Source organism: Eubalaena glacialis, chromosome 14 (genome assembly GCF_028564815.1).
Source record: "Eubalaena glacialis isolate mEubGla1 chromosome 14, mEubGla1.1.hap2.+ XY, whole genome shotgun sequence".
NCBI lineage: Eukaryota > Metazoa > Chordata > Mammalia > Artiodactyla > Balaenidae > Eubalaena > Eubalaena glacialis.
The window spans coordinates 6,724,052-6,738,365 of NC_083729.1; the positions used below are offsets into that span (position 1 = coordinate 6,724,052).

The 14,314-nt window shown below is 37.5% G+C and overlaps 1 protein-coding gene across 2 annotated transcripts in view; it reads left to right on the forward strand.

The window, feature by feature from the left end:
* Positions 1-14,314, forward strand: part of CPSF3 (cleavage and polyadenylation specific factor 3) — a 42,750-nt gene that overhangs the window by 4,220 nt on the left and 24,216 nt on the right. Inside the window, exons 2-8 of one of the 2 annotated variants that reach the window (XM_061210444.1) lie at positions 634-697; positions 1,839-1,936; positions 2,554-2,682; positions 3,956-4,133; positions 7,183-7,272; positions 9,307-9,457; positions 13,662-13,837. In XM_061210444.1, the coding sequence (XP_061066427.1) occupies positions 634-697; positions 1,839-1,936; positions 2,554-2,682; positions 3,956-4,133; positions 7,183-7,272; positions 9,307-9,457; positions 13,662-13,837 (886 nt within the window). Of the gene's footprint in view, positions 1-633; positions 698-1,838; positions 1,937-2,553; positions 2,683-3,955; positions 4,134-7,182; positions 7,273-9,306; positions 9,458-13,661; positions 13,838-14,314 lie in introns of those variants that run through there. The other variant, XM_061210445.1, reaches the window with a different exon arrangement.

Sequence of the window (14,314 nt, forward strand, 5' to 3'; positions counted from 1 at the left end):
GGGGAGGGATTGGAAAAGCAGGCAAAGTTTAACTTAAAGTCTTACGGGAATTGGAAAGTAAGGCTGTTTCATTAATTTAAGAAGAAAGGAAATTAGTTTGAAGTACTTGGTATCAAATATACTGAAACAACGGAAAGTAGAAGGAAAAGGGAATGAGATTCACAGGTATGAATAAGATAAGTCTATTTAAATTTAAGCTATTTGGTAAATGCATATTATCATCTTAAAGAAAATGAAAGAATTTTTAAGTGCTTATGGGTTTTTACATAAGTGCTAATTCAAAAGTCTTATTAAATAATCTGAATCACTGCTAGTTTACATGTTGAATACATCACAATTTAACCGTAACATTCAGAGGGTGGGATTTAACCTTTGGGCTTCTCAGATCTATACCAGCTTCTCTCACAATTTTAACAACTGAAAGATCCGTGAACTCCCAAAGGTCAGTTTTCATCTTTTCCCACATTGACGCTGTTCTTTGCTATCTTTATAATTTTGTGGAACTTTTATCTGCCTCAAGTGAGTGCTGGCGTCAGATGGAACAGAGTTAAAGTAGTAAAAAAGTTTGAATTTATTGGGCTTTATTTTGATTGTTTTTCAGTCATTTTTATTTCTTTCCTTGAATGTTTACAGTGGAGCTGGGCAAGAAGTAGGAAGATCATGTATTATTCTGGAGTTCAAAGGAAGAAAAATAATGGTAATTATTATTTTGTAGTGCGGTTAACAGTATGTTCCTGTCTGCCTCGGGTGTTAGGTCTTTTCTAGTTCGATAGATTTTTCTAGTTCAGTAGTTATCTGTTTAGCTCCCAGAATAAAGTCATAGTTGGTATAGGTCATCTGTGTAAAATGTTAATGCGGAAAACTAGTACACCTTCCACTTAGTAATTTGACAAAACATTAAGTAAACTGAGAAAATATATTCTAAGACTGTAAAATTGTCAACTGGATCTCCTGATCTATTGTATCTTCAAAGTCCCTCTTCCATTCCTGAAGGTCTGGCCAACCTAACTGCCCCACCCCCAGTGGGAGACCCCAAGAAACTGGCCACCTGAACACATGCAGAGCTCCAGCCACCCCCGTGCAGTGTGACAGTAGGGCCCTGGTCTGGCAGCTGAGGTACCTAAGTTAGCAGTAGGACACCTGGCCTTGGGCAAGTCAGTCTCTCCTCTCAGCCCATTTCCTTGACTGAGAGGTGGAGGGGCTAGAAGAGATGGTCTCTGTGGTCCTCGTTAGGAAGGCGGTGCAGTGGCTCATCATGGTCTTTTGGTCCCATTCCTCTGTTTCTCCCACTCTTAAAAGAACGGGCATATGGCAGACATGGTCGTCTTTTTAGTCATTTATTGTATTAATTGATAGGATATGACCAAAATGAGGATATAACCCGTTAATGACTGACTCTTAAGAATTTGCCTTCTAATACTTAAATTGCCCTGATCAGGGAAGTTTCCAGTTTCTAATCATTGTCTTCTCACAATAGTCGCATCTGGTAGTAGCGAATCTATAAACTTTAAAAATGTTCACCATTTCTGTTATTAAAGTTCTTGAAAAAGAGTTCATTCGTTGTTATAGTGCCTACAAAAAGTAGCTGGAAAGAAGATGTCTTGTATTTTGTGTCCTGTGACTCTAAATGTGAGCTACAATTAAATTTGCTTGGAAAGTTAGAGTTAATGGCGTATTTGCCCATTTAGTAAGAATTGCATTCCAAATGCTTCCCACATGTATAGAGTCCATCCTGATTATGTATGGTGTGATGGATCAGTTATAATTATTGTCTATTTGTTGAATAAATTTTAATATAATGTGGAGGAGATTATGATCTTTTTTTCTATTTCTTTCAGTTGGACTGTGGGATCCACCCAGGCCTAGAAGGAATGGATGCTCTTCCTTACATCGATTTAATTGACCCAGCTGAGATTGATCTCCTACTAATTAGTCAGTAAGGTTTTTTTTCTTTATTAAGGACACTGTTTTTCAAGGACCTTTACTGTAAAGATCATTCTTTGCCAGATTTTAAGATTCTGGTGTTTTAAGAGTATTTTCTACTAGGAATTATATTGCAGACATCTAAGTCTAAGACAACACACCATATCATCCTCACAGGTGAGAGAAGGTTACTATGAAAAACTTACTTTCCCATCTCTAGAGTGAGAAGAAGGTAACATATGCCTTGGATCCTTGTGAAACTTAAGACCAAGAAAGCTCTTTTGCAGAATGTCTCCTGAGGCCACTGTGTTGTCACATTGTTCTGTGGGAACTTCACATATAAACAGTGACGTGTTTCAACTTTATATGACTAAAGCGCTTGTTATAATTTTAGCTGTTGAGAATAGGTTTGGCTACATTTTGATGCCTAAAAAATACTTTTAATATCCTTTTCTTGCACTAGAACTAGAGGCATTACTCCTTCCTTCTGCACATACCTATCCTTGGTGTTCTGAAAGTATCAGTATGTAATCGTTACATAGAACTTTTCTGTACAGTGAGTTTTATTATATAAGATACATGATGGATAATATTTTAAGAACTGACAGAAGCCCTTTGTTTCTTTTTAAGTTTCCATTTGGATCACTGTGGAGCTTTGCCCTGGTTTCTACAGAAGACAAGTTTCAAAGGAAGAACATTTATGACTCATGCCACAAAAGCTATTTATAGATGGCTTCTTTCAGATTATGTCAAAGTTAGGTAAATTACTTTTTTAGATTTATACATGCCCTTGGTTCTACACAATACATACGGTTCAAGATACAGACCATTTTGTGTTTTGAAATGAGATGTTTTCTTTCTGTTCGCAAGGATGTCATTAATTTAGTCACTCATCATAACAACTCATCAAATACCTGTCATGTCCCCAGCACCTCCTTGGCCTTAAAGTCTTTATGTAGTTTCTGCATCCTTTTAAATCTTTGTAATGTAGGTGAGTTATAAGGTATGATAGCAATATTCTATAAATAGAATTTCATAATTTTATTAAAATTTAAAACAAAATACATTTTACGGTGCTGTATACTGAAATCTTTTTTTGGATGATTTGATCTAACCAAATTGACTATCGTAAGTGAAAAAGTTCTCTGGGGAAGTTTTTTCCAGTTGCAAGGGGAAAATCTACTCCTTTACCAGAAAGTTTGAAGCATTTTTATGATACCTATAGCACAAATGATTAGCCTTCAGAAGTTTACTGTTTAATATGTATATTCCAAGGGTAGCTAAGAGGCAATTTGTTATTCTTCTATATAAATACAGAAGAATGGAACAGTTATCCTTAGTAATCATTATACTGGTTAACACTTAAAGAATGCTTACCACGTGCCAGGCACAGCCCTCAGTTCTTAACATATGTTAACTCATTTAATCTTCATATCAACCTCATGATGTAGGTTCTGTCGTGAATCCCATTTTACAGATGATGAGACTGAGGCACAGAGAGGTTAGGTAATTTGCCTGTGATGGTCACAGTAAGAGACAAAGCTGGGATTTGGACCCAGGCAATCTGGGTGTGCCACACTCTGGCTCCAGAGTGTGTGTCCTTAACCCCTACTCTCTCTTGCTTTTTTGGAAGTACGTTAGCATAATTTTCAGGAGAACACTTATGTTAAACTTTCTAGAGAAATCTTTTCACATCCCAGTGTGAAAAACTCTGCATGGTTCAATGTTTGTGGGTGAGTTTATCTCGCAAAAGTGTTGGGGCAGGAAGAAAGGTTGAGAAGTACTAGCCTAAAGAGTACTTTGCCTTAATTTACTGTTTGTGCTTTGCTTAAAATCATGCTTTATAGCTACACACACTGAACATTTTTATTATAATAGCAGAGTAAAAAAAGAGATTCTAAATAGCATAATATGTACAATATAATTTTAAGAAATAACGTGGTTATGTCATCCACAGATAATTTCTCTGAGTTCAAAGACTTGTAAAATCTTACTGTTAATTTTTGTTGTGTTGGCATCTTTAAAAATTTAGTAATATATCAGCAGACGACATGCTGTATACTGAGACAGATTTGGAAGAGAGCATGGACAAAATTGAAACCATCAACTTTCATGAAGTGAAGGAAGTTGCAGGAATCAAGTTTTGGTGTTACCACGCAGGCCATGTCCTGGGAGCTGCCATGTTCATGATTGAGATCGCGGGCGTGAAGGTACGCTCTAGCTCGGGAATTTCCTGCTCACAAGAAATCAGTGCAGGGCTTTAAAGAATATTCCCTAAGACTAGCAAAGTGTCAAAACACTGAAACATAAGATAAAATTAAGTTGATACTTTTTCCTTGTAAATATCGTAGTTCATACTCCCATGATAATACTTCTCTAATCATGATTAAGAAAAGAGAATAATAAGCATCTCAATAAAGTCCTCTCATGTTACCGTAGGATTAATGCCTTTTCAGTGTCCCTTAGAAAACTGAAAGCTCTTTAGGGAAGAGCCTTCTTTGTGGCTGCATCCATTTAACATTGAAATACGTTTTGGCATTCATGTCCTCTTGATGTTCTGGGATTCACATATAAACCCCTAAAGAGGGTAGACTGCGTGAGTGAAAGAGGTTAATCAGAAAGGATCTTTCCAGCCATCTTTGATGAAAAAGATTGATGGAAGTCTTGAAAAACTTGAGAAAAATGTAGGTGGACTAATGGATTTCAGGACTGACTTGTGCACCAGTTCTCAACTCTGGCTACACATTAGAATCACTTAGGGAGCTTTCTAAAATACCGGTGAAGGTCTTCCCTGGTGGCGCAGTGGTTAAGAATCCGCCTGCCAATGCAGGGGACACGGGTTCCATCCCTGGTCCGTGAAGATCCCACGTGCCGTGGAGCAGCTAAGCCCACGTGCCACAACTACTGAGCCTGCGCTCTAGAGCCCGTGAGCCACAACTACTGAGCCCACGTGCCACAACTACTGAAGCCCGCGCGCCTAGAGCCCGTGCTCCGCAACAAGAGAAGCCACCACAATGAAAAGCCCACGCACCGCAACGAAGAGTAGCCCCCGCTCGCCGCAACTAGAGAAAGCCTGCGTGCAGCAACGAAGATCCAGTGCAGCCAAAAATAAAAATTTTACAGAAATAAAATTAAAAAATAAAATGAAATACCAGTGCATGTGAGAGAATGACCTTGGCCTTTTATTTTTAAGTTCTCTGGGTGATTTTTTTTTTTGGCCGCATGGCAAGGCTTGTGGGATCTTAGTTCCCCAACCAGGGATTGAACCCAGGCCCTTGGCAGTGAAAGCGTGCAGTTCTAACCACTGGACCACCAGGGAATTCCCTCTAGGTGATTCTTATGTGCATCCAGAGTTGGGAACCAGTGCTATAGTGTAATAGTGTTCTGAATTTTTTGTAGCTGCTCATTGTTTGAAATTTTTACACAATGACTTGTACTGTGTACTGCTAAACCATTTATTCTTGCCGCTTGCTCAAAGGCACATAAAATAAGCAGAAAATAGCACGAATGCAAATCTAGAGTCGCATTTCAAATTTGATGAAATTTGTTGGAGATAGGATTTTATCTTCTATCTAGATAGGTTTTCCATATACCTTAGTAGATTTCTTTCCTCATCATCATGACCTTTTTCTCTAAGATATTGAGAATATGTCTCAAGTTCATTAATATAGAGGTTATCTTTGTGGGCTGATTCTTGGAATATATTATTCCCATTAGTTAGATTTAATAATTGAAACACTGGATGGTTTATGACTGAATTAATTTACACATTTTGAATTAGACACAAGCACTGCATCTAAATTCATCAGTTACAGGCCATTTTTTTCTATTGCACCTCACTTTCAAGAATTTATGAGCTGAACTATTTACAATAGCCAGGACATGGAAGCAACCTAAGTGTCCCGTTGACAGATGAATGGATAAAGAAGATGTGGCACATATATACAATGGAATATTACTCAGCCATAAAAAGCGAAATTGAGTTATCTGTAGTGAGGTGGATGGATCTAGAGTCTGTCATACAGAGTGAAGTAAGAGAAAAACAAAAACCGTATGCTAACACATATATATGGAATCTAAAAAAAAAAAAATGGTTCCGATGAACCTAGGGACAGGACAGGAATAAAGACACAGACATAGAGAATGGACTTGAGGACATGAGGAGGGGGAACGGTAAGCTGGGACGAAGTGAGAGAGTAGCATGGACATATATACACCACCAAATGTAAAATAGATAGCTAGTGGGAAGCAGCCACATAGCACAGGGAGATCAGCTCAGTGCCTTGTGTCCACCTAGAGGGGTAGGATAAGGAGGGTGGGAGGGAGATGCAAGAGGGAGGAGATATGGGGATATATGTATATGTATAGCTGATTCACTTTGTTATACAGCAGAAACTAAGACACCATTGTAAAGCAATTATACTCCAATAAAGATGTTAAAAAAATAAACTTTGGCAAGAAGCAGCAAAAAAATAAATTAAAAAAAAAATAAAGTGATCAGGGAAGCTGGTAGACTTATGAGTAATTTTATAATTGGTTTTACTTGAATGATCTGTTAGAAATGGCATGAAACTCCCATTACTTTCAGAATGTAAAGACTAATGGCAGAAGTGTCGCACGGAGAGGATCTGAAGATATTGAAAGTAAAGTGGAACTCAGTAATTGTCCTTTTAGATATTAATGGAGTGTAAAGTCTTTTGACCAATAAAAAAAATAAAATACTGCTGAGAGAAATTAAAGAAGACCTAAATAAATAGGTCTCTGAATTGAATGATCTCTACTTTCCTGTTCAGTGGATTGAAGCTACCCAAGAAGTACTTAGCAATTGCTTTTAAAAGATATCAGTTTGGGACTTCCCTGGTGGTCCAGTGGTAAAGAATCTGCCTTATAATGCAGGGGACACGGGTTTGAGCCCTGGCCCGGGAAGATCCTGCATGCCGCGGAGCAACTAAGCCCGTGTGCCACAACTGCTGAGCCTGTGCTCTGGAGCCCATGAGCCACAACTACTGAGCCCACATGCTGCAACTACTGAAGCCTGCACGCCTAGAGCCCGTGCTGCGCAACAAGAGATGCCACCGCAGTGAGAAGCCTGCGCACCGCAAAGAAGAGTAGCCCCCGCTCGCTGCAACTAGAGAAAGGCCACACACAGCAACGAAGACCCAACGCAGCCAAAAATAAATAAAAGAATTTATGAGCTAAAGATAATAGTAAAACGAAGCCTTCCAAAATCCTAACTTTCTGGCTTTATCTTTTTCACAGCTTTTGTACACAGGTGATTTCTCAAGACAAGAAGATAGACACTTAATGGCAGCTGAAATTCCTAATATTAAACCTGATATTCTTATCATTGTAAGTATTAGTGCCCTGATTGTAGTTAGTGTAATATAAGCAGAATTTTTCTAATGGGAAAAAATATCATGATCTCATTTTCGTAATATGTGATCAGATATAAATGTGTCTGGTTTTTTAGTATAAAAATTAACCTTGTAGTGCAGCTGCACTTTCTTGCTGTTAAATATATTAACTCTAGTCTAATATCAGAGATGATATGCTGTCTCCTGAATATTCTTGTCTAGGTTGATTACCTCAAATTTCTTGAGTATCTTAAAGGTTGTGTAGAATGGCATGGCCCCACTGTCTTTGCCATAGTGACTGTGTTTTGGCCTGTAGCACCTGCTAACTTTATGTGTATGCGCTACCTGCCTACTAGGTTACGAGTCTCAGAAAAATTTAAAAAATATTAACTGTACACAGAAGCTTTGGTGGGGAGGGGGTGATTGGTGAGGAGCAAATTAATAAATGTGCATTGGACCTATGTATATAAGAATATCAAGGATAGTTAGTTCAAGGTAGAAGAGCTGTCTGTTTCTCCCTCACCACCTGCGGCATCCCCCAGCTGCCCAAGGGTGAGGGACTGGTGCGTATTGCTGTCCATGTGCGGTGTGTCGTGAGCGAATTCAGTTTGGCTCAGCTCACAGTATACTTGGCATATAAACTGACCTTAAAGGAAGTTTTTTTTAAACCCTCAGGAAAAAAAGTTATTTTCATTGTATCTGGTACTGTAGAGCAGTGCTTCTCAAATTTTAATGTGCTTATGAATCATCTGGTGATGCTGTTAAAGTACAGATTCTGATTATGGCTGGGCTGGGGCCTGAGATTCAGCACTTCGAATAAGCCCTTGGGGATGCCAGCGCTGCTGGTCAGTGCACCACACAGAGTAAGGTCTAGGGGATATTCTTTTTTTTTTTTTTTTTTTTGAAATTCATGTGACTTTAATAATCATGTGTTTATAAGAATAGGATATGATGAATTTAGCATGATTTTGTTGAAGGATTCAAAGATTTATGTTCAGGGATCTGCAAAATACACTTACTAATAATGAAATATTTTAAATAGCTTAAATGCCCAACTTTGGGGATTGATTAAATTACAGTAACTCTATATGATGAAATACTGTTTAGTTATTTAAAAGCTCATTGTAACTAGGAGAATATGTAGCAAACTCTTAGGAGGAAGTATATTTATAGGAGAATTTTATTTTCTAAGTAACACGAAGAACAAAATATAATTTTTGTAATATAAGAAGTTTTTAAAAGTATATGTTAATAAAAACATGGATATATTTATTTGTTAATTAGCCAACTATCTCTTATGCATAATAATTTTCTTAGAGATTGATTTTTAAGCAACCATGACTTGCTTAAAAATTAATCTCCCCCAAATCATTCCTTTCATATTTTAGAAGACTATTTGATGATGGGGGAAAAGGTAGATATATAATGACAAAAACAAGTACCAAAACAGCATATAAGACAATTATATGTGTAACCGAGAAAGACCCCATGGGGCCTTCCCAGGACAGGCCTTCCCCCATATCCTCTGCTTTAGCTCCTCTATGAAGTACCTAGATAATAGTATTTGATGCAAATTTCCTGAGTTGTTTTGCAGATGTGAACATCCCCCACCCCCCTCACCAAAAAAATCTAGGGGATATTCTTAAACAAAACTATAAGAAACAGTATCTATTTCTGATTTATAAGCTTTGACTTATCAGAGGTGGGAGAAATATCCTTTTCCCCAGCCATGGAAAGCAAAATGCTTTAAAAGAAAAAAAAGGCATCGCAAAATTATCTTGAGCAGGGAACATACATTTTTGGACTATTTCCTGATTCCATTTTCTAAAAAGTTCTTATTACTTAGATGTGAATTCTAACTTTTGTATCTGTTCTTCTTTCCAACTAGTGTTCTAACAATGTATGTTCAAGTAAATGGCATATTAATAGAGAAATAGGTCACTTTGCTTCTGCATTTCATTGATGTTTAACTTTTGTATTCTTTGAGAATTATCAACCTTGGTCTCAACACTTCTGATATGTTCTTTAGGAATCTACTTACGGAACCCATATCCATGAGAAGCGAGAAGAGCGAGAGGCAAGGTTCTGTAACACTGTTCACGATATTGTGAACCGAGGGGGCAGAGGTCTCATTCCTGTCTTTGCTCTTGGAAGGGCTCAGGAGCTTCTCTTGATTTTAGGTATGCCTTTTCCTTTTTATTTGGGAGATTCTCAAAATCTTACAGTGCAGTTATATCAAGATAGTTGCATGTCCTTGGATAGGTCATTCTACCCTTTGGGGCTGCAGTTTCTGTATTTAAGAATAGGGACTTGGTGCCAGAAAGAGCCCAGAGCAATAGTGAGTCTCATACCGTGCTGCTGGAATATGAATGGTGTACCATCAGCATCAGAAGTCTTAAAAAGATGCTACCCTTTGACCCAGCAGTTCAACTTCTGGGAAATAAATACATAGAAAATTTTGTAAGTAAGACAATTCATAATTCTAAATATTTTTAAGTAAATATTATGTTAGTAAATATAATATTGTAGGAAAAAATCATGTTTCAGATGAGTCATTATGTATTTTTACATAATATGTTAAGTGGACCAAAAAAATAGGGTTCAAAACTGTGAACGCTGATCCTAGTAGGTAAAAAACACACAAATGACTGGAAGGACATTTAAAGATACCCAGATGTTAAATCTGGATAGTGAGAAAGTGGATGATTTCTTTTTCATTTTCTGCTTTTCTCCGTTTTCCAAATACTTCAATGAGCATGTGTAACTTTTTGTAATAAGAGGAACAGTGAGTGTCACTTTTTGCATATATTTGTATTTAATGACCCTTTTTAACATTCTGTGATTATTTTCTGGGGAATACACTCTTCTTAAAGAATAACTGATAAGTGCCTCGTACGTATATAGCTTCAACGTGAAGAGCTAGAAATGATCTTGAGCTCTTACTCTCAGTTCTTCTATCTGTACGATAAATAGTATCCCTGTTACGCTGAAAAGGGAAACAAGGGAAAAAGAATAAATGACCTCAGATCAAAAGCAAATCTGAGAGAGACAGGACTTAGTAGAAGCTAAATTTTCTAAAGCCTAAGCCAGTCCGTTTTCTCTTGGTTCTTCTTTCAAACTGCAAGTCACATTTGTCCTTATAGAAGTCTTGAAATGAAAAGTCTCCATGACAAAGTAATCTGAGGAGCAGAAGAAATTAAGAGAGTGAAACCGTGTTGTCACCATCAAATTGGGTTGCCAGGTCTAGCAAATAAACATACAGGACACCAGGTGAATTTTAATTTCAGATAAATAATAATATTTTAGCCTAGGTATGTCCAATATTTAATATATATTATTATAGTAAAAATCTTTTATTTGTCTGAAATTCAAGTTTAATTGGGCGTTTGCTGTTTTTGTCTGGCAACCCTACTATCAAGTATATTATGATTCCTTGTATGAACCAGGACTGCTCTATGCACTTGGTTGCTCCTTGTCCCTTAAATCCTTCTTGTAATGTGCTATAATAGGAAGAGGGTGACTGTGCGAGCCACTGGTTTCAGACCTCACCTGAGCTCTAACCATATGACCCTGGGCAAGTTATTCAGCTTTTTTTAACATTTAAAATTTTTTCTTAAAAATACACCAGGGGCTTTCCTGGTGGCGCAGTGGTTGAGAATCTGCCTGCCAATGCAGGGCACACGGGTTCGAGCCCTGGTCTGGGAAGATCCCACATGCCGCGGAGCAACTAAGCCCGTGAGGCACAACTACTGAGCCTGCGCGTCTAGAGCCTGTGCTCCGCAACAAGAGAGGCCACGACAATGAGAAGCCTGCGCACCGCGATGAAGAATAGCCCCCGCTCGCCACAACTAGAGAAAGCCCGCGCACAGCAACGAAGACCCAATGCAGCCAAAAATAAATAAATAAATAAATAAATTTATAAAAATAAAAATAAGCTTATCCAGCATGATCATACCTTGGTGAAGTGAGTCACACTAGTAAGCTAGCCTGAACCTGCATTATATTTAAAAAAAAAAAAAAAAAACCAAAAAAATAGGAGACTGTGATGTGATCTTGGGATGTAGCATACTTTGCAAGGTATTTGAGAAATCATAAGAGTATATATGAAAACATTGACACCATTAAAAATTTTAATTACATCTAAAAGAACATGAACAATTAAACCAGAGGGCAAAGCAGGAAATGTATTTGTAATATGCATGACAGGAAAAGTCCCTGTCCTTATATAGAGTTTTCACTTATAAATCAAGTGGAAAAAGAACATTCCCACACTTTTCAACCTTTCTTAGCCTCAGCTTCCTAATCTATAAAATGGAAATAAATCTTCATAAATTTGTTTTGAAAATAGGAATAATATATGTAAATTGCATACTAGACATTTAATAAATTTCTTAAATGCAGGTGTACCTAGTAGCATGAATGATGTCTTTTGGCCATACTACCTTCATAATATTTTGGGATTTAATGAGGATTTTCAATAAAAACAAGCCTTCTTTTGAAGGTATGTTGCCCACTGTTTTCAATAATTATCAGAAACTGGTTAGCAGTTTTCTAAAAATATAGTCACACAGTAATGTGACGTTTTTGTGTTCAAAATCGGTTTTAACTCCTTTGGTGGTCCTGTCTTGTAATTAGTAAAGTCTAATTACAAAGTGTCTAATATCAGTTAAGTCTATATGAAATATTAATGAAACATTTTTATTTAAAACCATCACAGAATTTAGTGTCTCTCTGGAGTCATAAGTTATGGTCTCTTATTCAGCGTAAACGTCTACCGAATTATTTTTTAAAGCCTCCACGTTTGAGACTATGATCACAACATTCTTTTCAGGTCACGCGTTAACACTTAGAGGTCGGTTTTGTGAGAGGGCTACCTACGGACTGGAATGATGCGACCGACAAGGCTTAACTTCCAAAGTATACAAACAGCTCATGCCGGGCTTCCCTGGTGGCGCAGTGGTTGAGAATCCGCCTGCCAACGCAGGGAACACGGGTTCCAGCCCTGGTCCGGGAGGATCCCACATGCCGCGGAGCAGCTCGGCCCGTGAGCCACAACTACTGAGCCTGCGCGTCCGGAGCCTGTGCTCCGCAACAAGAGAGGCCGCGATAGTGAGAGGCCCGCGCACCGCGGTGAAGAGTGGCCCCCGCTCGCCGCAACTAGAGAAAGCCCTCGCGCAGAAACGGGGACCCAACACAGCCATAAATAAATAAATAAATAAATAAAAATTAAAAAAAAAAATAAAACAGCTCATACAAATCAATATCAAAAAAACCAACAACCCAACCCGATCAAAAAATGGGCAGAAGCCCTAAATAGACATTTCTCCAAAGAAGACATACAGATGGCCAATAGGCATATGAAAAGATGCTCAACATTGCTAAATTATTAGAGAAACGCTGATCAAAACTACAATGAGGTATCACCTCACACAGGTCAGAATGGCCATCATCAAAAAGTCTACACATAAATGCTGGAGAGGGTGTGGAGAAAAGGGAACCCTCCTGCACTGTTGGTGGGAATGTAAATGGATGCAGCCACTATGGAGAACAGTATGGAAGTTCCTTAAAAAACTAAAAATAGAGTTACCATATGATCCAGCAATCCCACTTCTGGACATATGTCCGGAGAAAACTCTAATTCAAAAAGATACATGCGCTCCAGTGTTCATAGCAGCACTATTTATAATAGGCAAGACATGAAAGCAACCTAAATGTCCATTGACAGATGAATGGATAAAGAAGATGTGGTGTATACACACAGCCATAAAAAAAGAATGAAATATTGCCATTTGCAGCAACATGGATGAACCTAGAGATTATCATACTAAGTGAAGTCAGTCAGACAAAGACAAATATCATATGATATCACTTATATGTGGAATCTGAAATATACAAATGAACTTATTTCCAAAACAGAAACAGAAACAGAAAACAGACTTATGGTTACTAAAGGGGAAGAGTGGGGCGGGGGGATAATTTGGGAGTTTGGGACTAGCAGATACAAACTACTATATGTAAAATAGATAAACAACAAGGTTCTACTGTATAGCATAGGGAACTGTAATCAATATTTTGTGATAAACTAGAATGGAAAAGGATATGTATATATATGTATAACTGAAGCACTTTGCTGTACACCGGAAACTAACACAACATTCTGAATTAACTATACTCCAATTAAAAAAAACAGAAGGAAAGAAAGAAAGAAGTTCTTGTTTTATAAGTTTGAGTTAAGACCAGGCTAATTTTTCTTAACCTCTTTAAAATATAGTTATGTACTTTATTTCTTGTCTGAATTTTAAAAAACTAATTGTACGTGTCATTTATTATTTGAACTATTTACTCCACATAACAAAATATTTGTTTCTTGTAAAATCTCTCTAGATGAGTACTGGCAGAATCACCCAGAACTCCATGATATTCCAATATACTATGCATCGTCTTTGGCCAAGAAGTGTATGGCAGTGTACCAGACATATGTAAACGCCATGAATGACAAAATCCGCAAACAGATCAACATCAACAATCCCTTTGTTTTCAAACATATTAGTAACCTTAAGGTGAGTGCTTGTAGAAGAAAGAAGGACAGATAATACTCAAGTAAGTCGTTAGTAGTAGGAGATGCCTGACGTTGATTCTGTGGCTGAATCCTTGCTGAAGTCTTACCTTTTCTGAAGCAGGCATCACTTTTCTGAGGGAAATCAAAAATTTAGCAACTGGCATTCTTTTTTGCTTAAACAAATATTGCCACTTGTTCCAAGTCTCTGCATGTTCTCAATATTTACTATTGCTAAAAAGCTTGGATTTCTCTGCCATAGAAATAAGAAGCCCTGATGAGAAAAATATCTGTTACATATTTTTTCTGTTCCTACTCAAACCTAATCATCTTTTTGATTAGCACTGCAGATTCCATATATGAAAATTTTCATGTTTATTTTTCTAGAGCATTCAGTAAAATCTGATTTCCTTTAATTTAAAAAACGTTTCATTCCAACTAATGCTCTAATCATAATAAACATAATACCCCAAATAATTCA